Source organism: Spodoptera frugiperda, chromosome 2 (genome assembly GCF_023101765.2).
Source record: "Spodoptera frugiperda isolate SF20-4 chromosome 2, AGI-APGP_CSIRO_Sfru_2.0, whole genome shotgun sequence".
NCBI classification, from domain to species: domain Eukaryota; kingdom Metazoa; phylum Arthropoda; class Insecta; order Lepidoptera; family Noctuidae; genus Spodoptera; species Spodoptera frugiperda.
Window position 1 is genome coordinate 115,068 of NC_064213.1, and position 27,994 is coordinate 143,061.

Consider the following 27,994-nt stretch of genomic DNA (forward strand, 5'->3'; position numbering starts at 1 on the left):
CAACGGCAGCCAGTAGACTGATATAATGGCCTGAGCCCGGCCTGGCCTTACAGGTTGACCGGAGCGTGATATTTGCCAGCACCCGCTACACAAGGAGACGCGCCCTATTGAGATGCTAGATATGAAATGGGAGGGAGTACATGGACTAGTAATATAAAGTAAGTTGCGATGAATTCCTTAATATCACAAAGCAAGTTGAGGAAGTAGTTGACAAGCCGTGCGAGCACTCGTCTCCTCCAGTACTTGTTCCAAACAGTTTACAATCCTAAAGGAAAGTCGCGCGACGCCAGCGACGTGTAAACACTAAAGAGTTATACATTGCTTTACAATAAAACTCGTCCGTAATTCACCGTCGCTGCAGGAAGGAGATATAAGGCCAGTAGTCACATAACTCATAATTATGGATTTATCTCCATAGATTTATTGATTAAGGAAACTGCTGAACAATAAATAACTCAATAGTAACCCAGTACCTAGCTATATGTCTAGGAATACACGACAATGCAAATAACGAAATTAATGTTAAACTAAAGAGCTATTTTGGTGTAGCAAGTTAGGCTCTAGAACAATAACCAGTTAGCTGGTAGATTGGAAATGTCCTCATCATCGTCATTAGCTGGTTTCCGTCTCTTGGACATAGGCTTGTAAAACCATGGTCTGGGGTAGTTTTATAGCTGTTTGTATTTAGTGTTCATAATACTTATTTATTTATATTTATTGAGGAAGTAATCAAGTTGCAATTAAAATCTAAATAATAAATACTTATAATAGAGGATGACATTGCTAACAATAGTTATTTTTATAGAATAATGAGAATTGTTGTTTTAATTTCAAGAAATATCCTCCGAGTTATTTGTCTGGCCTTCGGCTTCCCAAGAGCAGTGGTGTTCATTACATCCACACTGTCTATCCACAATTAACGGAAGACTAGTATATTATATTAAGATTATATTGATCTACGGTAACAACGCTATGGTTATGTATAGGTGACTCGTGTTGACCCTGTGCCGCGTGTCACCTTGAAGCCATTCTTTTTGATTTACTTGTGTAAGTATTGCAACCCGGTTGTATAATCTCAAAAAATAGTCAATGGGTTTACATTACGATTAATTACTAGAAGTTGAGCTAAGAGTGGAGAATGTTGGAAAATCCCTCTTTTATAGAGGACAGCCGGTACTCCAGCAGCGGCGCTGTCTCGGTTTGATGTGATGTGTAGGTATGTGTATGTATACTATGTTTTAAGTAAATATTTAGTATTATACATTATAATTCGTTACTTCACCAAGAGTCATCAGTTAACTTTGTGCACACTTTGACTGTCGCAAGTAATGTCGCCGTCGCCGACGTGACCTGTGTCTTCATGGTGAAATTATATTACTTGTATACCATACACACCATGCATCATGCACTGTACAGACAAACAGACAATGGGTCATCATTACTGATTAATGAACATACAGTCATCGATAGCCTGATTAAAATGGTCGATAGCAGATACCTGTGGTCAGAAGTCAGGGCTAAATCAGTTTAAAAAAGGCAAGACCTTGTTTCTGTCTATTTATAACTTGATAGAATTTGTTTTCTTCGTAACTTAAAAAGTTGGTTCAATATTTTTGTTCTGGTGAAAACGCCTTTAGTGAGAAGAAGATATTTATAGATCATTGACCTCAACAGACAAATGATAAGTCGCACGAATATTGTGTATGCCAAATAAGATTAATGATTAATTGTGAACATGTCTAGTGTGAAATACATCGGACTATCGTCATAAATCTACGTCCGCGACACTTTCGTATTGATATTAAATGTGCTTCACCGTGAATACTTAAGAGAGCAGAGTAAATGTGTTTATCTAAAGAATTCCGTAATGCAAGGTACTCCGTAAGTTCTCTGTAGAAGCTAAGAAGTATGGCAGCACATAACTCAGTCCCACTGTCCTGCGAGTTGAACTTATGCTCGCATCTGTCTTACTGTCAGCTTACTATGCGGGTGTCCGCTGGAACTTCGCGACACTTCCACCAAAGTCTTTAGAAAGATAATATATAAACTTAGTATTTGGATCTAGGTACTCAAATTCCCTAATTTTGTCTAAAATTCTTTACATTTATAAACAACCTACATTCGTATAATTTTCTTTAAAATGTATACACAGTTCAGTTTACATCCATAACGTCATGCCTGTCTTCCATGGGGGTAGGTAGAACGTACCAGGCATCTACATACCTAAACCGTACACCAAAAGAGTAACAGGTGACAAACAAAGGCGTGGCATAGCATAGAATATTCGGTAATCGTTCCACACACGTCTTGTACGGAGACAGGGAGAGTAATGTGAGTAACAATACATTCTGAGTAAATCAAAACTTGTCCTATTTTTATTTAGTAAGTTCTGTTATTTCCACCTGTTCTACATTGTGTGTTTCTTTTATTAATTCGAGTGAAGAAACTGAAAGATTCCCAAAATTCCTATTGATGGACATGTTAGAATTGGTTTTTATTTTCGTCTCAGACGTCGTTATGGAATTCCTAGAAAGTATTATTTACCCTTAGTACCTACATTTGCCTGTCTAAGTTAGTGACGTAAGTTTTAAGGTATTTATATTTTTCGTGTGAAACACTATTTTGATGTAAAATTAAGTAATCATAAAGTAGATCAAAAAATGAAATATTATTTTAATGTACAACTACGAGTGGTATATAAACTGTATAAAAATCTTGAACCAGTCTCGAGAGAGCAGTACTGAGTGTACGATTGAATGTGGCGAGGCAATTAGCTGCCTTCAATAGCTCCCTGCGGAGCCAGCACCGCGGGGGCTGGAGGTGCATCGAGAACTCTTCACTGGAAACATAAAGTACATACAACGCAGGAGAGGGCGCAGAAGGTTCAACGTGAATTAATTAACGGCATTAGTTTTATAAAATAGTATCTTCCTGAATTTAATGTTTTATATTGATTGATTTCAAGTACGTGGCATCTATAAAAATGCGTTATTAGTGATCTACTTATTTTTTTTTTTTGGAAACGGGAACGCAAAAGAGACCCAGAGTATACCAATTATTGGTATACTCTTATTATAAGTAGTATTGTGAGACTTATTATAAGTAATATTATGGATCCGTGCAATGTACACACATATTATGTGCAGTGAGACTTCTACAATAACATTGCTGCTTAGAGATGTAGCGTCTGTCTAGTATCCCGCAGGAAATGATTGGCACCACGTGGTGAGCAGTTTATTACAAGTGCGGTACAAAATAGCATCGCTGAGGGTTAGCGCGATCCATGTATATAGTAGCAGTAGTAGAAATTGGTGGTGCTATTGTGTGTTATACAGAATATAAGACTGTAAAGTTGGACCTATATTAAGAATCTCAACAAATTATTTTTAGACGCAAACATTTACAAATGTATACCAGTCCATAATTCACAGCCGCCAGTACTAGATAGATCAGATAGTCTTAGGCCACGTGTACACGGTTGGGTACACATGAAAAGAAAAGATAAAGTTAAAAAGATATGTCCTTTTAATGTAGGGGACATTGAAACAGGGCCTAGCGTTATCTGGCTCCTGTAACGAAGGGACCGCAGTCAGGCGCAGGCTTTTAATTATGTGGGACCGTGCGGGCTGACATACACCACGCACACACAGACGCAGCCTACACATAAATACTTCAAGACATACTAACTGTCTATGTACTAAACACTAGTTCTGTCTCGTGTCTCCACCTGTGATGTCTGTTCTTATGTTGTTTGGTTATAATAATCTGTTTTTAAAGGGGTCGCGATACCGACATGTGTGCTATACATATACGTTACGTATCTAATTTGAATTTCTGTTTTTATCTACCAAGATCCCCGTCTGCAGCAGCTTAAACTTTATTTTAAACTAGCTTTTGCCCGCGACTTCGTTCGCGTGGAATAGTGACTTCCGGCAAATTTTTGGTTTTAACCACATAGTTCCCATAGCTATAGGCTGATGATGATGATGATGATGATGAGTTCCCGATCTCGCGGGATCTCTTCAAAAATGAGATGTGGAAGATATTCCAGGGAACTCTTCAAAAATCAACATAATGAGCTCTGCGTTTGAATTTAATAGATGTATACTCACTTAGGGCATTGAAAAAATAGTTTAAAAACGGACTTTAACTAAAGAAATATTATAATCTTTCCGAACTTAAGATGAAAACTAACTTAAAACTAAAGAAAGCTACGAATTACGAATTTATAACAATTAAAAAAGAAATTATATTAGAACCTATCCTTTATGCTATAATAACCAAGCTTAAACTAAATAATTTAAAAGAAACGACTTAAATATAATCTAATTAATTTATAAATTAGACTTACAATTTTATTAAAAAAACTAACTACAGTAACTACTAATAATCGATATCAAACTAAACCTACGTTAAAAAGTTTAACCAGAAAACCAGGAAAACCCAACAAATAAACTTATTAATTGACAAATACAACGAAACCAATTTAGAATATACGAAACAGCAGGACCACTACAGACAAATAATCATACGACTGATAATACACATTTTCTACAATAGTACCGAAGCGCTCGGCCGATACCCAACCAAATAATTGTAACAAAACCATAGCGCAATCTATTTCGATCCCAACGCCATCTATCGAGGATAAAGACAACTTGGATTATTTATTTATACTCCGTTCGGGCATTTTCTTTGTACTAAAAGTTTAATTATATTGATATAATTTTTTTCATACCTTTTTACTATTTGTTAACTTTTTTCCATGAATTAAAACAATAACATGAACCGAAGTCGTGTATCGATCGACATAGAATTATCTATACTCCGTTAGAGCGTTTTCTTTGTACTAAAAGTTGTATTATGTTATATTTTTCATTGCTTTTTACTATTTTGTAAAAACAAATTTCCAATGAATTAAAACAATAACATGAACTGAACAATTGTAATTACACCATTGCGCGATCAACGTCATCTATCTACGGAGTATAGGAACAGCCCGACATTGTTCAATTCCGTACTATAAGTACGAAATTGAACAATAGATGGCGCTGTATGTCCGGAATAAATTTATTTTTTATTTTATTTTTATTTATTAGGTGGGGAGGTCTCTCCTTCTCGGGTTTGACCCGGTGAAAATGAGCATCGCGTCCCGCGACCCGCAGGAAAAACGGTGCTCATTGCCCCCTACTAATTATTAATTTATAACTCTCCTCCTTCCTCTTCTGCTGACTTCTAAATATATAAAACTCAAAGGTGACTGACTGACTGACATAGTGATCTATCAACGCACAGCTGAAACCACTGGACGGATCGGGCTGAAATTTGGCATGCAGGTAGATGTTACGACGTAGGCATCCGCTAAGAAAGGATTTTGATCAATTCTACCCCCAAGGGGATAAAATAGGGGATGAAAGTTTGTATGAAACTTTGTCAATTTTAAACCAATCGGACTGAGACTTTGCATGCATAAAGCTACTATGGCGTAGGCAACCCTTAAGAAACGATTTTGATAAATTCCATCCCTAAGGGGATAAATCTAAATATATAAAACTCAAAGGTGACTGACTGACTGACATAGTGATCTATCAACGCACAGCTGAAACCACTGGACGGATCGGGCTGAAATTTGGCATGCAGGTAGATGTTATGACGTAGGCATCCGCTAAGAAAGGATTTTGATCAATTCTACCCCCAAGGGGATAAAATAGGGGATAAAAGTTTGTATGAAACTTTGTCAATTTTAAACCAATCGGACTGAGACTTTGCATGCATAAAGCTACTATGGCGTAGGCAACCCTTAAGAAAGGATTTTGATAATCTAAATATATAAAACTCAAAGGTGACTGACTGACTGACATAGTGATCTATCAACGCACAGCTGAAACCACTGGACGGATCGGGCTGAAATTTGGCATGCAGGTAGATGTTATGACGTAGGCATCCGCTAAGAAAGGATTTTGATCAATTCTACCCCCAAGGGGATAAAATAGGGGATGAAAGTTTGTATGAAACTTTGTCAATTTTAAAACAATCGGACTGAGACTTTGCATGCATAAAGCTACTATGGCGTAGCGCCTAATGACAGATTAGTAAAGAATATTGTGTACAAAGAAGTTTTGTAGGCCCTATTTTTTTACACACGCTAAACAAAAGTAAAGCCGCAAAAACTATTCCTAATTAATAATAATACTTCTTAACGCGAGCGAAGCCGCGGGCAAAAGCTAGTCTTGAATATAAATACTGTTTATTTTATTTTATTTTATTTTATTTTTATTTTATTTTTATTTTATTTTTATTTTTATTTTATTTTTATTTTATTTTTATTTTATTTTATTTTATTTTATTTTTATTTTATTTTATTTCATTTTTATTTTTATTTTTATTTTTATTTTTATTTTATTTTATTTTATTTTTATTTTTATTTTTATTTTTATTTTTATTTTTATTTTTATTTTTATTTTTATTTTATTTTTATTTTATTTTTATTTTATTTTTATTTTATTTTTATTTTATTTTTATTTTATTTTTATTTTATTTTTATTTTATTTTTATTTTATTTTATTTTTATTTTATTTTATTTTATTTTATTTTATTTTTATTTTATTTTATTTTTATTTTTATTTTTATTTTATTTTTATTTTATTTTTATTTTTATTTTTATTTTATTTTTATTTTATTTTTATTTTTATTTTTATTTTATTTCTAAGGTTCTAAACTATATCTGTACCAAATTTCAACCAAATCCGTCAAATAGTTGCGGAGATTAATGGTATAAGCATAGAATGTTCGACGTGATTCTTTAATTTGACATAACTTTTTTATTTATGAACCGATTGACATGAAACAAACACTAAATGTAAATTTAAGCATCCCACAATATATTCGTGAAAACCGCATCCAACTCGGATCAGCCGTTTCTGAGATTAGCGCGCACAGACGAACAGACAAACAGACAAACAGACAAACAGACAAACAGACAAAAAAAAAGTTAATTACATTTTTGGGTTCGACATCGACATAACAATAACCCCTGCTATTTTTTTTATTTTTATTTTCAATGTACAGACAGCACTTTTCTACGATTTTATTATATGTATAGACAAAATATTCTTGAATACAGCTTCTAGACAATTTCCCTACAATCTCCAATGTGAGAGCATTTAACTCGGTAGTGGGTCTCCAGACTGTGATGATGGCAGCGCGGCCGGGCCCGCGGGGGCCGTTACAACTTCGCCGAGTTCCACCAGGGCGGCGACACTGTGCACTCTTTATGCTCTACTCCGGAATACTAAGTACTACGCTATCTAACTTGCGTTATGTGTTCTCATCAAAATTTCTGCACTTTCATGTAGTTTGGGATTTTATCGCAGATAATCTTATCTTAGTGTTTTGCTCTGGTGTCTTGTATAATTCAAACACGTGTTCTGTTCTTTGGTGGTGTTGCATAATATCTATCTATTGGATCTGACATAATATAACTATGTTCAAAAAAAATTTTCTATTACAGACTGAAGTTTGTAATGAATCTGCAAATCAAATAATACAATTGTTTAAGAAATCGAAAAACACACTGATTTAGTTAATTTGAAGTCCAAAGGTGCGTTTTGGTCCAATCGAAAGAAATGATTTGGCGTTACCTATAATAAATGCAAATGTTTAGCAGCTATACTGACGTCATAATGACATGTGCTGCAGTAGAATTGAAAGGCGGTACAAGTAACACTACTTACGCAGGAATTTAAAACTAAAGTTGTGTGACCTCTGTGTACTGTCACTCGACCTTGTTGGTATAATTGGCGATAGTTGATCGAGCAGGAGGAACTAACTGGCTGCAGCGAGACACGTGCCGGTATTGCATCCATTTACAACGACACGTGCTTTACTAGATGATAATCTGAGGTAATCTGGACTGATAAAAATACCCAGATAAGTGATGTCTCTGATTTACTTGTGGTACTTGTCCAAACATCGAGACAAATTGATTGATATAAAGAGACTGATCATGTTTTGTACTGTTAAGCTCATACATCTCAGCAAATACGAGAATTTTGTTAAGAGTTTATGATTGAGAAGAAGATGGAGATAGTTGCACTTTTATTTGACCTGATAACTTCATAATATACATAACATAGGAAGTATGATATTAATGTTATGATTTGATTTTAAGTTAACAATTACTAGACAGGCGTCCGAAATATTACAAGCATAATACCTCTGTGATTGAGAGCAGGTCTAATAATAGGGTAGATGACTAATTTTTATTTCAATGTCCGTCTTGTAGATTATTTTAAAACATTAGACACGTATTTTTTATTTTCTTACGGAAACAAATACTTTCGAAGATATATCGATTTGAAATATCGCGTGACGTCACTTTAGAGTACGTTTTATACTCTATAGTGACGTAGTTAGCTCCCACTCCTAAACTTTGACCCACCCAAAACATAAATGTGAAAGGATGCCAAGTTCGATAATATTGGAATGCTTCGCCTATAAAAGAAGTGAGATCTAAATAAGTACCAAGTTCCATACACAGACCTCAGTTAAAAATGATATAACAAGTTGGCAAGTTTTCACACACTTTGTTATAAACCTACTAAACGCAATGAGTCAAGTATATAATTTTCTATTAAAACTTGCCAAGTTATATCATTTTTAACTGAGGTCTGTGTATGGAACTTGGTACTTATTTAGATCTCACTTCTTTTATAGGCGAAGCATTCCAATATTATCGAACTTGGCATCCTTTCACATTTATGTTTTGGGTGGGATTTCATTTATTTTTGTAAGGTTTATTTTCTTTTTTTCTTATTTTACTTTACTTTGACTAAATACAAACCTTCGTAACGAATTTTAGGTCGGTACGACCATTGGAAGATATAATATAAATTTTTTGTTTTAGTTCCTTAGGGGTATGAATTTACACCTTCATTATTTTTAAAACCGACTCACACTTGGCCATTTTCAGATTTTTTCCTTTACCTTGACCTAAAGACCTACCTCCATGCCAAATTTCAAGTCAATACGACCATTGGAAGTGGTCTAGGTTTTTGATGAGTGAGTCAGTCAGTGAGTGTATAGTAAAAATAGCGATTTTCTGACGTCAATATCTCAAGACCTACAATAGGTACATTAATGAAATTTTGTATTTTAGATAAGTAAGTAGATCTCGACAGATACTAGAAATTTCATATGCGTAGATAAAATAGATTTTGAGTTATAGGTGGGTCGAACTTGGCCCGAAATGGTTCGTGTAATATAACCCACGGCCGGTGTGTCGGTTTTTTTGCTCGAACTTGGCGGACACACTGCCGTGTGTCTAGATTCGTTTTATCAAGTATTGGTTTCTTATATGACAAAATAAAAAAAAATACGCGTCTAATATTTTTTCATTACCTAACTGACGGACTAATTAGATTTTAATATTTCATACCCTGTCATCATCCCTATTCTACTAGAAATAGAGGTAGTGAGTGACACATTAAGTACTTCCTCATCGGAAGCCACAGATTATATCATAACAAATAGCTTTCCATTGTGTGCTCACGTCAGCGTGTACAACATGTGATGAGGACGACATATAATTATTACCCAGTCAGGCCTAGTCATAAAAAAACGTAATCGTTTTCAGTGACCTTGATAAATATTTCCAGTATTTTAAAAATTATCATCATATGGATTTTTCAGAGGCTGGTTCTCTTTGATTTGCTTGATATTATTATGTAACATACAAGTAACAACTGTTTCCATTAAAACTATTTAAACACCTTCAAAGACTTTATACACGAAGGCAGAAATGATGAAAATTGACTAAGCAGTACTTCAACCCGGCATTGAACTAGAAGAAGATGTAGGGCACCGCAGATAGAGCGGAGGGTCGCCGGCGAGTGGTGGAGGTAAACAAACACGGCACTCGAGTACATCGGCCTGATAGCGGCCACTCGACCACTCGACCACTCGAGCCAGTGAGCGCTCGAGATTGATCCACTATCTTATCTCACACCCGATCACCCGACACATCGATACCTTCTCACACGTGCTGCTACTGAACTGCTACTGTAGGTATACTTGCTAATGAAATCTGTGTGCGGAGATGGTTAACTCGCTGTTGATCTAATAGTTAATGGATTTAGGTACATAAATGATGAAGAAGGGACCTTCTACTTGCATAACGATTTTGGTACAATTTGCTTTGTCATTATAATACATTGCCATATTGTTTTTACTTGCACTAAGGTATAAAGAGAATGTTAGAATAGCGTATACCTACCTAATGCAATACGTATCACCATGTTGGTATCCTAAACTAGACAAACCCGGAAGACATTCTAGTTGTCAATGTCACATACACTTGCACTAGACATTCTGCCAGCACGGCCGTTATTTAGTATCCTAGTATAAGCAAGCATATTGTGACTATAGACAACTACGTAATGTTGGTAAACAAATAGAGGATGCTGTGTCGGCTATGGCGGGTCGTATGCTTGCAGAGCGTTCGTATACGATCTAAACCTGACGACCTTACGTCGCGTGCGCAGTGTGATCGTGATGCCGCCTGTGCAGTGATGTATATGACGATAATAAATCTTAATGTTGATCTCGAAAAATTATAGTCAGAGTCGACTAGTCAGGTTTGTTTTAATGTAATATTTAATTTTTCATCAGTTTCAATTTTCAGGTAATTATGGACGAGTATATTAACACACGCTGGTCGCAACTGTAAAAGTAAAAAAAATACAATGTGCAAACCCTAAAATTTCCAACACTACTGGAATAAAAATATAAACCTACAATAGAACAATGATTTAGCCATAACACGTAACACTAATACAAACACTCTATGATAGACGTGAGAGATGACACGATTACGAGCGATGTGGCTGCTGAGATGTCGACCGATATACATGGTAATATAGATGTATGGGGCAGGGAAACACTGCACCCTCCTCTAATTGATCGGGGTCGGCCAGGGATGATATATTGCCGTCACGCTGCCCCGCTGCCCGCTGCCCGCTATATGTTTACGTATACCATTCAAAGTGATTGCCTCCGTAATCGAGGAATCGTGAGAGCGATGGCTGAGTAAGGGGTTTGGGTCTATTGTCGATTCGGACAAGCGGTGTGAACATTGTAAGTAATTGCATTTTTGGAATTGTGTTCGATTAATGCGAATGTAATAGGTTCTTCGCATGTTAAATGAAATATTACAATACATCTAGAGTGAGAGTGTTATGATTCCGTATGAGTACTTAATACCCCTTCGGGGGCGTGAAGTTATCATTGAAAGTGATATATTTCAAGAGCCGCTACTTGGCCACGAGTGTATTGACACTCTGCAGTAGTAACGTGAGTTCTACTTTGTAAGTAGTGACATTGTCCTATTTTCGTATTTATCGGATTAACAGCACTTCAAGTAATATTTGTTTATCAGTTCAATATGTTTATGCAACCACTCTTCTCTCGCTTTCTTCTTCTTCAAGTAAATAATTATCAGAAATTAAAAAGCTTATGCTTGATTCGAAACTTTTATTTGTGTACTTTTTATCTTTAAGTAACCACAACCACGTGTAGCAATAATATGAGTAGTCTGTAAATGTTCGATGTACTTATATTACTGTGTTTACAACCGTGAAACCAGATAATTCATAATGAGATGTGGTGTGACATGCCTCCTCCTGTATTCGTACGTTCGCACGAAGTTTACCTTGAATTACATTCAGACGCGGTGTATGTGCTGTAACCGGCACCTTATTAACGAAACTACATCGGTCCACCATTAATGCTGTGTCATGCAAACAAAAATATTTGCTAAAACCATTTAATATCTGGTTGTAACAGGTTAGATCCGGATACGTGTGCATTAAGCCGGAAATCCAGGCCTCCCGCCACAATACGAGGTATTTTTTGTATGTCCATCGGTTACAATAGACCGTGATGAATGATGTGCGTTTTCTTTAGCAGAACATTTTACAGCCAAATGTTTTTGTGTATGCTAATCTGTCCTGGTGGCAGCCGCCGTATCTGTGTCTCTGTTTGTAAACGTTCTTGTATTTATTTATTTTGGCGTGTCAAAGCTCACACGACTCGCTTTGATAAAACATGCACGCTTATTTTGTGTAAACTTAGAATAAATCCAAGAGTATTTTTGGTGACAATGTGAAGTAAATGAAGGAATCCGAACCAAAATAAACCACACCGACATTCTGTCGATAACATTTCGTTACACCTAATTGATTGATACTCGTCGGAAAGAAGGAGATGAATTGTTGATGAGAGGAACAATAATATAGTGGAGGAAGGAAACGAAACTGATGACAGCTGATACAGATCAGATAGCAGAAAAGACAAATTGTACCAGAAGATAAACAAAATGAATATAATCCGACACAACGAGACATTGAATAAATAAGATTTGACATTGTTATTGTATGAACACGAGTGACGCAGATCAATTGTAATGATTTCTTTAAATCCCATGTTTGTGTTATCAATGGTGGGAATTGCAAGTGACACGTGACTCCAATCAGATAGTAATTGTAGTAATTATATCGATTAATCGTTATTCGTGACGTAGATATCGGATGTGAGAGAATGTTGACGATTGTTGTTAGGAGGGTGAGATGGACTCGACAGGTGTCATGGCACGTGGCTACACAAAAACTAAGATACCTTATTAATTGCTCATTTATCTGAGGTTCACTGATTTACAATGAAGTATTATTATTGTGAGAAATGTTTAGACTATTGATGTGTTGATCTGATAATGTTTGTGTAGTGTGTTGAATTATCGATCAAGGACTGATGGAGTACGATAGCATTTTTGTTTAAACTGTAGATAAACAATAATCTAAATAATTTCATTTCATCTCTACATTTTCTTTTGGAATAAACAAGTCTGAAGATTGTTAGATACCTATATAGTCCTTAAGAAATTTAACTTTATAGACTTTATAGTGAATTAATAAGCTATGATTTAGATCATGAACCAAGTGGTGGTGTTTACTGGCCATAACTTACGCAGCTGTCGCCGCCTCCACGCAGTGCTGACCACATAGTACCATAATATGTATTACGCTTAGATTGATGAGATATAAAGTGCGACTGCCGAACAAGGGGTCTCGGGTTCGATTCCCGGGTCGGGCAAAGTATTACTGGGCATTTTTCGGAGTTTCGAAAAATTTCTCGGTAGTACGTAGCACGGAGTCTGGAATTGTGTCCAGTATATGGCAATAGGCTCACCCTACAAACATGGGATTTATAACACAAATGGTGAAATGTGGGTGTTCATTGTATAGCGGCATTACCTGTCGTAATGTGCACCTCTGCCTTTTATCTCGAAGGGGTCTTCGGGGATAAAAGGCGTGAAGTTGTGTGTGTGTGTGTTTTTAATTATTAGGTACTATCGATAAACCAAGGTTGGATACAATGGGATATTTTTATTGAATCAATTAAAGTTTTAGCGAAAATTACTTAGAATTCAGACCTAGTAAGACATACGAGTATATTCCTCATGGCGTGTTCAGTAAGTGCACTATCTCTACATATTTCTACATCCATTACTCTAGCGTTATCAATAGCTACAAGGCGAAGACGATATACTGAGAGCCATGCTTTCATGTGCAACCTAGCATCAAGACATGCTGTTAGGACAGTCGCACAACAACAATACATGTAGGACGCAATATTTAGGATGTCATTAAGATGATTGATTCCCTAATTATATCATACTGAGTATTTAAGGTACAAACAATATGTCATACTGTCAAGAAAACAAACGAATGTGTGCAATACATTTCGCGCGCACTGTCACAGTAGACAGCAGCAGGAAAACACTGCGAGTGTATTGTATGGTACGTGAGGACATCGGAAGTGATCGGTTCCGATGTGTGAGTCACGCGCGTGACGAGACGACACCGCCGTGACCAGACACATCGCTCGCGACCTTGGCCTCTGCAGACACAATGCCGGGAGGATCACTCCGCTGTTGTCGTTATACTTGGGCAATGGACACCAGCAATAAATGTCATCATAATTACGAATTCAATAGGGACCTGATTAGCAAGGGTGTCTCAACCCCAGACATGTATAGGTTCAGCAGCGACACGGAAGGGTACTTGTAACTCGCAGACCCGATATCATCACTTACAGGATTTACATCTCTCAAGTACGGGTAAAATTGGTCATCCCATTATCAGCTCCCAAATTGCCAGAATTGGAAACGTATGTAAAGGGATTTGGGCAAGGGCCCTTCAAAGTTTCTACATGATTTAGTCGAACCCAAAAATTGGCTCCACTTAGCCCCGCCATGATAGTTTGTGATCGATTGCGCGCGATGAGTTATTCAATTGAGCCGAGTGATTGATGGCCGTGACTCTTTCATGTAATATTTAAGTAAGTGCTACACATGGTATTTATTTTCTAATTTAGTATGATTAATGCAAAAAGTAAAAGCTACTCTCGTATGTTTCACAGCATATATTTAAAGAAATCTTTAGTTCTAACCCTTATCAGACACTTACTATCGTTGATAGAGAATCTCAGAGTCAACGATATAAATATTCAGTTTGTGATCGCTGGTCTGTTACGGCTAGTTTAGGTATCTTCTATATTACATAGAGATGGCTTTACTAAAGATGACCTCAGCATAGTTTTTACACAGATATTTAGTTCTATATTGCATAAAGCTTACTCGGTTGTTTTTTTGATCGTCACATAACCGTTGGGATAATTTTATGATCATGTCTAGTACTCAGTGCCATTATACCATTGACCTTATTTAATGTAAACTATCATATAACATCGAATTTGTTTGAGAAATAAATCCGCAGCATTTTTGTTCTATATCATGTTCTAAAACTGTAACTAGAATCAAAGTTCAGAGCACTTGCTGAGTTGTGCAGTGACCAATAACAATACAGTTATTAATTATGACAACTTAAATAAATATGTACAACTTACTATAACTTAATGATGTTTATGTTGACATGAGTATACAGGAAGGTGCAGTGCCCGAGCAATCAAAATAAAGTCATACAATAATGAGGCGGGTGACAGCTGGAGGCAAGCAGCACCCGGCGCCCAGTGACCGGTGACCGGTCCCCACCGGCGACCCATCAGATGCTCATTAGCCATTCATTTCCGACTCCGCGGCCTCACGTGCGTGTGCGCTGAGGATCCAGTGCAACGTCACGTGCGTGGACACTACTACACAGCTATTTATCTTACTACCTGATATCAAGAGTAGAAGAAAGTAGGTACGTTTTATCTCATCGAACGACATTGGTTTGATCGTGCACTACTTACTAAGATTGATGCTTTAAGTTTAATCTAATTGTTGGTCAAATATAATTTGCTGAGACTTTGAACACATGTAAATGTGATCCGAGATAAACATCGCTAGTCGACAAATCTTATTTATACCAAAACAATATCGAAATTAGATCTGCCCTTGAACTGGAAAGTCAAAGTCATTACCAATCAATCAACACTAAATTAATGTGACTATTGCATCGCCTCCATACTCCACTAGCACAAGATGTGAGTTATGTAAATGTGTGCAGTTCCGGGGATGCAAGGATACGTGGCTGTTTATGTGACACCCAATGGCAAACCGGTGCGTTGCCGGCACTTCCTAACGTGCAATATTTAATATCAATATATTAACCGTGTAATTACAGCTTCGCTTGTTAAACGGACCATTATTCGATTTTTATGAGATAGTTTGTATCATAAATAGATTGATATGAGTACTTGTCGCGTGTAAGGATAATGCCAGGTGTATCATAATGCCTGTATTACCGATTACCATAATGACATGCGAGTGTTTCCCCGGAGAGTGTAGTGCAGTACAGCCTGCAGTTAACCCAGTTTCCAGCAGCGTTCCAATATCAGCGAGGTCCTTGATTTACTGCACTTTATCTACCATAACTAATGGTAAGGTTTAAAACACTAAGCAGTCTATCAGACAAATAGTTCAGTGACAATTAAAGACATAATCAGACCCCTTTATAATATCATCAGTTGTTAGGTGTCTACCAAGTAAGAGAGATTTACCACAATCCCGACGTCTGGTACTTGGCAGATGACCTTACTTGCTTGCCTTATGTATAGTTAGATCACCAAAAAATTCGAATAATATCATCTATATATTAATACGTGATGCAAAAACTTTCGGAACCTTTTTACGAAAATTGCGCGGACGTAGGGGCATAAAATTTGGTACACTTATAGTTTATGTGTAGGAGAAGTGAAAAATGCTAATATTTTTCAAAAATAATGCTTATAAAATACATTAAATCAATAAATAAAACATTACACACACTACCATGCATAGTATCGTATTTGACAAAACGTCAAAGTTGATAGACATTGCGATGATATTCTCACGTCTCATATGAAAAGAGGTTTCTCATTGAAGGAGGTTTGGTTATTCATGATCCGCCGGAATATATTAATTTGAATTTCACAAAACTAATAGCAATTTGTTAAATAAAAATTATCTTGAACGAATGAAAAGTGGTATTGTAAATTAAATCGTATATGGTCGAATATCGACCACTAGGCGACCACTAGTTAAATGAAATCAGCATTGAAAGCGAAAACATAACGATGTAAATATTGTAATTTCAATTGCAAAGAATTACAACAACGTTACACAGAGCATGTGACACGTGCCGTTATTATGTTCACACACAGCAATAAAGTGGACAATTACCAAAACAGTACACAATGCTCCCCGGCGCATCAAGATAATTATACAATCCAGTTTAACATGGTCTCGCTTTGTATGACCTTGACGCACATTTGACGGTCAGCTTATACTGGTATGTATAGATCGATATGTACCGTGTGTATATGGCGGTCTAATTGTAGCACACTTCGTTTGATTACTTTTTTCGTCACCTATCGATATCAGTATCGAAGTATCGACTTGCATCGTAAACGGTTTTTAATGTTTTCGCAATCAGACGTGCGGACATTAACAGGTAAACGTTGATTCGAGTCTTGATAAACACAACCTTGGGTGACATTCAATCATTTCGATGTGAATGCGTGTTGCGATGTCCAGATACGTAAATAAACAACAAGTAAATAAAATCAAGTAATCACACAATCGTCCAATATTGAACAGAAAAGTTTAATAGAATTGAACAGAATTCCAAATACATATTTAATATTTCATAAGCCAGCATCTGGCTGGAGAGCAAATAAAATAAATAAAGTCGATGAATAAACCTGTGCTCGGTACACTGGAGTGCACAAACTAAGCAAGTATTCATGGCGCTCGCCGGGAATTTGTAAGCATTGGAAAATGGAAAATCAAAACCGTTTTCTTAAAAGCGGTGGACGGACGGAGAAATGAATCGTGAAACTGCTATTACTTCCACAATGGGCGAAATCCTTTGAAAATAAGTAAAAATAAATGCACCGCTAACAAGCTGCAGTCGTTGCGGCTTGTTACAAGTAACTGTTCTACTGCAAGCAACAAGACAAGACGCGCGACTAATTGACTCGTTTACAACATGTTTACTGCAACTACCCTGTATATTAGATACTTCTTCACTTTTACAGGATGGTTCTGAACACCAAATTCAATCAAATTAACGTCATTATCGTCAACCCACAGTTAACAAATATGTTGAGTAAAACCTAACTTAGGATTTAGCAAAATCAAACCAGTGACACACTGCCTCAAAGAAAAATAAATAGAAACATTAATGATAATAAATTAGGAATATTTTTGACAACCCGGGAATATAATGATTTGTTAAATAAATGTTGAAGTTTTCCTGAGAATTATAACCCTTTGCGAGATTTTGTACCCAGTGTTGGGTACTTGCTGTTTAAAGCCAGGTGACTGTAAGTTTCAGCCATAAATGAGCCACGCGACGTGTTGACAAACACTCAGTAAGTAGAGCGCAGGTTACGCAATGTATGTATTTTTCAGTTGTTTTCAGTGAACGTGTAAATACTCGAGCGTAGAGTGAGTGCTGTCTATTGTGAACATATCATTACTGTGGAGTAGAGGAGCCAGCCATGGATCCAGGTCAACGATATGCCATTTTGTAATAAGTAGTAAGTCGCAAGGTTACACAGTCTCGGGTGAAGTACCTGTAATACATAGTTTACTTTCCTTATAACTTACTGGTAATGTATGCACCGAGGGGGGAAAATCAACTATTGGCTTCTCCCGCCTCTATGATTAAGGCCTGCGAGTATACCTGGAGGTACCCCCGACATCGATCGCTAGGTACTTGTACAGTACATAGATACGTACAGTGAAATACACAACTACAGCTTTCCTCTCTGACTATTCCTGCATCAATACCAACAGCTTAATTATTTCACTATATAAATGCAAATACGTCATATTTCGAAACTATGCTTAGGTGAACGAATTGAATGAACCATTTCTGAACATTCATCATATTCGTGTCAGTAGGTTTATAAAACATTTATTTCATTTTACAAACTGTTTGTTTGTTCAGCTGAAAAATATATTTTATTCAATGTTCAATGTAACTGCTTTTATAGTAGTTTCACTATAGTATCTTATTTCGAAAAGTTAGGAACGAAGTGGTTTCAATGGTGGTCAGTAGTCTACATCACCCAATGCGCGAAAAGTCATTTGATGACTTTCTCCCATTAAAAAAAACTATAATATCTTATTTATTGGTAACTAAGCAGTCAGCAAATTAAAAATATGTTATTTCTTTTTACAATGTTTTATCTGTGGACACAACAACTGTATATTGGCTCGTCCATCTTTGCACAGACAATAAACATTAGTTTATCTAGAAGATATAGCAAATCCCAACAAATTCGTTGTAATCGAACAACTGATTAACAGCAATAAATTTCGGTAACGAAAGCATTCAACTACACGATAACGATGTTCACACTAAGACTTTAATGTTAGCTCGTTTTTATGGATTTTAACAAAAAAAGCATTTTTTTACATTTTTAGTGTTTCTATTTGTTTCATAAATCTCTTGAACAACTCACAGATGCAGCTGATGATCAGTAATTTGTCAATTTTTAAGATAAATATAGTCGTGTGCGTGCCATCAACAACACGTTAATCGCACGTTAATCGAACCCGCTACATGTTGCGCGGCAGCCGGTTGCCCAGCCACCGCACCAAACGTGCAGTCAGATTATTATTATACTTATACCATTAACAGGCGAGAGTCACAATAACATGGACGAAATATTTATCTAAAACTTGGCGTAGTATTTGCAAGAAGTCAATGTCCTGTATATCTATTCAAATGAGACCATTTACAGCCATTTTTTGCCGACAATTCGTTTATCAGTACCTGTACTATTTATGTTCACTTTCTACTTCTTTATTGTCAACCAATTTGTAGTGCGTAATTATTCCATTTTAATTATATTTAGTGTGTAGATACAAGAGTCATCAACTCACCAGGCTTCGGCGCCATCACATCAGGGGTATCACAGTCACCCATGTTTAGTAGTTCACTTCACACACAGCACAAATTCCAAATATTAATATGTCTTATATCGTTCTAGGATCGTTTTAGTATCGTAAGTGTATCGTAGGTGACGCGGTCGCCAAGGCAACGCGGAGCAGGAAGTGAGCGTCGCGCGCGCGCCTCGCCTGTGCGCGTGCGTCGCGGCGCTCGTGGCTTTATATCGCTTAGATAGAGTCGCGTGCGCCACAGCCTTACTGCAGCCCATTCAAAACAATGAGACGTGTAACTAGTGCGAAATATTATTTTGTCACCTCGTTTTACCTGTGTGTTGTGACATGGTAAAATTTTCAGAACTTCTTAATCTTCTTATACGATTATAAACTCAACAAGGATTAAGTTTTGGGGTGAAACACGGTAAAATATTTAATGGAGATATCCATGTTACGCATTTTGCATGGGACACCATCAAAGGCTTTTAACGAAAACCATCACGATTTCAACCATCAGCACCTATGTGCACTTGGTGCCCCGGGTGCTCTGCTCAGACCCACTAGTCAATTAAATCCCCCATTTAGAATAGACTAGACCCATTATTGGATTAACGAACTGACATTGTATTCTAGTGTATCCTCAGCTGAAAGCCAGTAAAGAGTATTTATTCAATAAAGTTATATAATAAAATATAACAGACAGATAGATCGCAGACTCGCTCCGCCGTAATGTTGCACTTGACGCGTGTGACGTCACACGCCGGTGCAGTGAGAGTGCGTATCATGAAGTACTGGAGTGCAATATTGTTGATTGAGCCATCTCCAGGTATCTGTGCCAGTAGCGATGGCTATCGATGTAGGTTAATACGGTGATGAAGTACTAATGTCAATTAATAAGTTTTGTTTGATCTTTCGCAAGATGTTAAATGAAAACTTATTATTGTTCAAACTGGGTATGTAATGATACAGATTTTGAACGGGTGATTGATGAAGAAATAGATTTTTTACCAGCTTCTACCAGCCGCTTTGCTCGCGTTTCCGTGGGATAAAGAGGTAAGTCAGCTCATACCCTGTTTACATACCAAACATCAAAATCCGTACAGTAGTTTTCGCGTGTTTGATGGAAAATCTCAAACATCAACACATTTGTTAATATTAGTGTGCCATTATTTAATATACTAACTGAATAGTTAACAATTACAAAGTATAATAACAAGAGTTCATCATTCGACAAAGATCCTAAAGTTACCAAAACGCTTCCCGAAAGACACCAGAATAAATTCGCCCAGTACACGGTGGCTACGTGACTGGGCCGCACTGGGCCGCACTGGGCCGCTCCCCGGTCCCTGCAGACCGTGTCCTACAGCTACCGACGTAATTAATAACAACAACAAACACAACTCACTTTCTTCGGACCTCTGTTGTAAGGGCGATACTTGTTTTACGCGGACATCATTATTTTTTACATCTTTGTGTCATCTGTTATGGCACAAGTAGAATATTTATGATTATCTACTCGTCGTTAATATAATCATTTTCTAAATCCTAAGAACAATGTTAAAGTAATTTTAAGTGTGCTTTTTGGTGACACAAAGTATTGAAATTCTATTTTGTGATTGGCTTGAGACGTTTCAGGGAGGTAAGTCGTATGATTATATTGTAAGCGATGAATGTAATGTTATATTTAGTTTTCAATAATACATTTATTTAACACGTTAACCGTTAGTGGAGGATTTGCTTTCAACAGTTTTCTGATGGCGGAAAAAGGCTTAATACCATTACTTTTGAAATCATGTCCCACAACACATTAAAAGCTTATAAGTAATCAAATGCCTGTTCGCACACGGAGAAGGTTTGAGCATTAATCAGCCAGCACGCTTGCTCAATGCGGGTTGGCGGTAGCCCAGGGTTCCTCACGATGTTTTCCTTCGCCGTTTGTGAGTGGTGTCTAAATAATCTTAGAAAGAACTTATAACTCAGAAAAAGTCACATTGGTACGTTGCCGTTCATAGTTTTCGAAACCACACCAAGCATGTTGTTAGACCAGTTTTATTCAGCATATTGTAAGTGTCCGCGTAAATCAACTTGCTTTTGTATTCCGTATTTTTGGAAAGTAAACTTTGTTGCTAATTAAATGTTCATGTTGTTAATTCGGGCAGTAAGGGACGCTGACAAACGGGAGGGAACTTAATTCCCTCCCAGAGAGGGCCGGCCCTCTGTGCCAGAGACAATTATGCTAAACACAACTGTGATTAGCACCGCTTTCTTTATACGCTCACTGATTTTCCTTCAAATTTAAAAGGGATGTAAAGTAACTAGGAATGGTCAAACAAACGTATTTTTGTATTAGTAGTTGTTTTGTTCTAAGTGCAGTATAGATTTTATTTTGGTTTTCCTTACAAGATTCCAAGATATCGAAAGTAGAAAGTGCTGTCAACTATAATGTAGTTAATAATTATCGTGTCTGTAACACGATACAGCATTATTGTACTAACTTTACTTTCACGATTTGTTTTTCAATGAAGATTCGCAATCATACTTACATATTTTCTCTCATCAAAAAAAAAGTCTGGAGGTAATAAAGATGTTACTGCCTAAACACCGCCCCGTTCCTATTCCTGTTTCGAGTCGGAGTCTTGGTAATACGCTAGGTAGTCCGCAGGTCCGGGTCGGGCATCAGCCCTTCTGGGCCCTATCTGTGGTGGTACAGTCAATAAGTCGTAATGACTATCAGATTTTATTCGTACTAAGAGAAAGTACTAGTAGCTGTGTAATGTTGATGGGTTGTTTATGTAAACAACACCACAAGTGCTGGGCTTTACAATGTAATGTGAACACACGACACTTGTACACTGACTCATTGTGGCTACACATGTGAAAACTACTGATTTATGAGATTCCCTTATCATACAAGTTCCATACTTAATATTTATTATAATAAACAGTGATTTATGGGAAAATACTGAATATTTTCACAAGTGCATATTTTACGCTACGATGATAACAGTAATTGAATGTAAAATAGTAACAGTTGACCTCAATGAGATCAACACTTCACGGATCATATATCAAGTCCTATCCTGCGACTCACTATCATAACGAGATTAACATCTATCACTATCACCGATGAAAGGGTTAGCAATGAAAAAGTGGAGATGACATATTACAGATATCCATATTCCTACAAATAGGTCACATCCATATTTTGTTTTGTATTTGAGATACAACAGAAGTAACGTTAACCTATGCCAACAAAAATGCTCATCACTCGTATTATTATTCTAATTCTATTCACACAATCGACACGTAATCAAAAATACCATACTCGTATTGTTACACTTACCTTTAAATAAACGTCACACACAAAAAAATACTTATAAATCTACATGGACCAGCCAGTTGTAACTCCAGGCACGTAGCAACCACACGCACGTAGAGGTCTCGATATATTTGTCACCACTTAATGTGTTTTCCTTAATTAATCTCCCATCTAATTCTTAAGGAAGATATTTATGAAAATATTGCCAAAGGAAAATGGTCTCAAAAATCTTGAGCTGTCCTTTACAGACAGGATATATTTGCGTGACGTGCATATTAATTTGCACCTTGTCCTTTGATGCTATTTCTTTTTGTAGTTTGGTATTTTTACATTCACTTTCAGAATAGCTTTATGAAGTACTATGGGTCAGAAGGAAAATTTCCTTAATATCCTTTAAGGCTCGGAGTATAACTCAAAACAAAAAGTGTTAGTCTGTCAGTCAGTCCTCTAGTGTAGATATTTGCTCGTTCCAAAGTTGTTTTTAGCATTTTCTCCTGTGTTGTGGGTGCGTTACACAATGTGTGTAATATACATTATACCCAGACCCAAAACAACAATTTGTGAATCACACAAAAATTAGTTTCCTGCAGAAATCGAACCCGCTACACGTTGCACGGCAGCCGGTTTCCCAGCGGTAGCCCAGTTAGAAAACTTACAATTTTTGATTCAATATACCATTGACGTAAGAGCATCTGTGAGCATTTGTTTTTGGTACAAGTACATAGATTGAGGTCACAGATGACAGGAGTTTACGTGACACACGTCAGCTGCACTTGTTGATCAGTTCTTAGAAGTCAGGTGTAGAGGACGTCTCATTGATTCTATTGGATTCGTTTGTGGTCCGTTATTGCAACAGCATCGATTATATTAACAAATCACGACCAAGAACCTAGAATATTTTTCATGCGTTTTATACTCTAACTTATGCCAAAACGACTTTACTCAAAATATCAGAGGCAATGAGTACAGTTTCAGATTATAATCTGCCTCTTTTCAAATTTCATGCAGATCCTTTCAGCAGCATTAGTGTGATACTTGTTTGGTGTTACAAGTGTCCATGTACGCCGCCAAAACCTTACCAGGTGATTTGTCGGCTTGATTGCATTCCATTCCCGTTTTGTTGTGTGAATGAGGCCAAACCCAATTACGCCCTTTCCAATCATTTCAATCGGCGATTCCCCAACAACCCACAAATTCCTAAACTCCATAAGGCTGCCAATGCATTTGTAAAGCCTCTGATGTTTCGGGTGTCCATGGACGACGGCGATTTCATACCATCAGGTGATCCGCCTGCTCGTTCACCTTATATTCCATAAAAAAACTTTACATTCATCCACTCACACTTCAATATTACACATTCTTTAAACGTGTAAAATAAGATAAGATAATTATAAAAAAATATAATTAAGTATTCCTCTCAGGTACCACTGCGCTGGTGGTTTTCCTCCAAAGTTATTTTCAGAAGTTTGTGGTCGTTTTGTCCTCACGTCAACTGGACGCTGACGTGATCTCGTAGAGTAGCCATGCAGTCACCATGATCATGTTCATTACTGGTAATTCCCAAATACAGCTGATTGTAATCACATCGTGGTCTGATTTGTAATTTAAATAAAGTACTTATATGTTATTTTCTGAATACAAGATTTTTAATATCTGGAAGACACATCATTCCGAGTTTTGGACTTACACAGAAAACTGGGTTTGTTCTGGAGCCTAGACCTGCTATAACAATTGCATGCTGCTACCAATTGAGTATAGCAGTCCCACTAACCAAAGGGAAAAATCCAACTGACATCGATGATTAAGACCAATAAACATGCACCTCGAGTGCATAATGTTCCTTAACGAGATCCTTCGCCAGTTTCCTGTGGACAGCACTGACCGGACCGAGGTCTGCTCCAGTCAGTGATGCAGACCAACAGGACAACATAGTGTCATCGTGATCACAATACTGATGGCGGGGACAGCGGCCGCACGTGCGAAGGGAAAGATATGTATCTAGGTTCTATTCTTATCTCAATATTGTCAAGATTACTTATTCAATGTAATTTCATTTTCTTTACCTATAGTTAACCTTAGCTAAGTATGATTTGCAGACGGCGCGCAAGGGTAGCTCGCCGCCCGACCAGAACCAGACCTGTGCGTGCGGCGGTCGCGTTTTACGTGTGCCTCAATGAGCCATCAGACCACCACTGATGGGGCCCAAGAGGGCTGATGCCTGATCCGGACCTACGTACTACCTAGCGGATTTACCGGGGCTCCGGCTTGACAAGTAGAAGTAGGAACGGGGTGGTTTTTAGTTAGTAAGAGTCTGACACTCCCTCTCGCCTTGCCCAGGGCAGGAGAAGTCACTGGATGATTTTCCCCACTCAAAAAAGCTAAGTATGATTATTGAATTTGAACAGGTATTTGTCACAATATAGAACTTTTTAAACGTTTGTTGCTCATCTGTTTTGTAATTAATTAAGCCGAGTGCCACTGAACCGCTTCACAAAATATCATCCGTTCAATATTGAAATGAGTTTCACATTTTGATATCCATTAATGTTATTAATTAGCAAAACTAAGTGATACACATCCCTGTAAACGTTGATACGAGCATGTTTACATTGAAATGGATTAACATTTTAAATTAATTCCGACGAACAAATGTTGAATATTTTGCGGGACTCGGTACATTGCTGCGGGGTATGCCAACATTGTATGGACTTTAAAATGCAATTATTGGTTTATTTACCAACTTACCATAAACAATTTGTAGTTATAATAAACAGGCAGGTAATGTCTATCGAGGTATTATGAATTTAACCAAAGCATGCACGTACTAGCGATGCAAGCGAGCGACAAACTTTAACGAACGTGCTCAGTGCCCGCTGCTGCGCGCCCGCACTAAACGTAAGTAAACAGGATCGGTGCACTACTCACACACTGTAACACTGAACCATCAAAATGTGATCAGAGGGCCTAGTACGAGTTGGTTTTACGTTAACGCGATCGTAACGTTATCGCGTTTAGCCCTCTGATTGGTTGGTTAACTTGCAGCAGCCAATCAGAGCGCCGAACGTCATAAACGTCGATCGTGAACGGAACTAGGTGACCAATAAATGATGGCGTCAGCGAGGGAGTTTTACGACGTGACGGTTCGGGGCTTGTTATGTACCGCGCTCGTAAAGCAGTCGCCCGACACATCCAGCCGGCCAAGCTATGTATAATAATTTAAGTTATTCTATGGAACGGTTGCAATTTGTTATGATTAATGTTCCTGTTGGATCACAATTCATTAAGATGAAATTATTCGTTCGTTTCATCAATGTTTTCTCTTTAGTACAAAAATAACACAAGTGCAGTTGTCAAGTTATCAGTATATACATATAATATGTCAGTAGGATTATGCAGTTTGTAAAAAGATTGTCATGGTCGTTAACGGCTTATCTTCTGTTATGAGATTGATCTGAAAGCTGGGAGTACTGGAGTGTATCTGGACAGATCCAGTATATCTGCGCGTCATGTGTCAGGTGACACGTAGTGTAGGTAGCAAGCAGAGCTCCCTGATAACGCGGCGATTGACGGCCGCCTCTTGAAACGTCTCTTGTAGATAATTATCAAAAATCATTGCTCGATGTGATTTGTGCTATCTAATACTCATTCACGAGAGACAACGTAATGTTGTTGAGTTTTCAGATAAACCCAATATTTGGTAACACGTACACAAGTAAACTATTGCCAACAGCAGCAGAGGTCGATAAAGGTTACATTAAATAGATCTGCGTTTTCAATCACGTCTGTTCTCTTGGTGGTTACGAATTCAGTACATTATTTCAAAGTAAAGAAAACTACTGCCATCTGGGAAAAGATAGGAGGTTAAGAAAATGTATGGAGCTGGAAGGAAAACATAAAATAGTGGCGCGCTGAGATCTCGGCCGGCGAGCGATGGCGGGCGGCGGTGGCGCGGCGGCGGGCGGTGGCGGTCACGTTCGCCTCGCTTCCATTCCCTAGGGCTGTCACCCGCAAATGTATTTTTATTTCCAGATTATGTCAGATGAGCTTAAAATTTATAATGAAATGTGAAGCCTGTAACATGTAGAAAATATAAGAAACTTTTGCTTTCTTGTCATAATGTCAAAAAGATATTTTTGAATTATTTTTACGTAGCCTTTTTCTTTGGCATACAAATACCACCATGTTTTAGGGATTTACAAAAGAAAACTAAGAACATTCGTTTGTGATATTTCGACGGAACAGATAGAACTTATTAGTATTAGTATACACATTTGTAATTTACTTTGACAAAAATGTCGTGTACTCCTTCAGCCCTGCTTACCTGTTGCGTGTGCTCCCGTGCAACATGCAGCACATTCGGAGCGTGATATTTATACATGTACATGAGTATGTATGTATATGAGTTCATAGAATATGTGTATGTAATGATGTATCTATCAAATGGTTTTGAAAAAAAAATAGATTAAAAGCCACAATACTGATAAACAAACGTATCTGATAAAAGCAGAATTACATTTAGGATAAGACTCGACAATTAATCTCCTCCTATCTCATGTCTTTACAAAATTCGATTTTAAAGCGAAGAGACGTATTCAAAGTTAGTGCTTGTTGTGGAAGTAAATGAAAAACCTACAGCTCAGGGCTCGGCAATTGTTGCGGGCATAAATTACTTTATCATTACATACAATAAGAGCGGATCCATGTTCAGCCGCGGCCGTATATCCACCGCGAGCAGATTGTGCCGCACACACGCCGGCACCGCCTGATTTATGGAACCCCGCCGCCGAGCCACTGTACTACAGGGTACAATCCACGCTTTATTTTAATTGTTGTGTTTCATTTTCAACTCCTGAAATGGTTGTGTGAGATAGGGACATACGGACGAATCGAGTGTGTAAGGCAGTCGGCTGGTGTCTGTAATTTTGTTTGCGAGAGGTTTGATTGAGTAAAATTGTGCCTTTAAAAAAATAATACATACTAGTTTTTAGTTTGAATAAACAGAAAAAAAGAAAATTTCAAGTCTACTCTCAAACTCCATTGAAATATTTTACTTTATCCAAATAATTTAGAGACTTGCCTCGAACCAACGAGCCAGGTAATGATAATGTTGTAATCAACAAAATATAACCAATTTATTTTTTGAAATTATATACACAGGTGATTACAGGTGACAAGCTCTCTACATTCTATATTAAATTCTGTATTCAATAATTCCAATCAGTTGTTTGCTACAGCGCTCCGTA

The 27,994-nt window shown here is 37.3% G+C and overlaps 1 protein-coding gene across 1 annotated transcript in view; it reads right to left on the reverse strand.

Annotated features, from left to right (window-relative positions):
- The window catches only part of LOC118269420 (putative inorganic phosphate cotransporter), a 30,810-nt gene extending 11,093 nt beyond the window's left edge, over nt 1-19,717 (reverse strand). Inside the window, exon 1 of the mRNA XM_050699062.1 lies at nt 19,433-19,717. Within this exon, the coding sequence (XP_050555019.1) occupies nt 19,433-19,475 (43 nt within the window). The 5' untranslated portion in view covers nt 19,476-19,717. The remainder of the gene's footprint in view (nt 1-19,432) is intronic.
- Between the last annotated feature and the right edge of the window lie 8,277 nt (nt 19,718-27,994).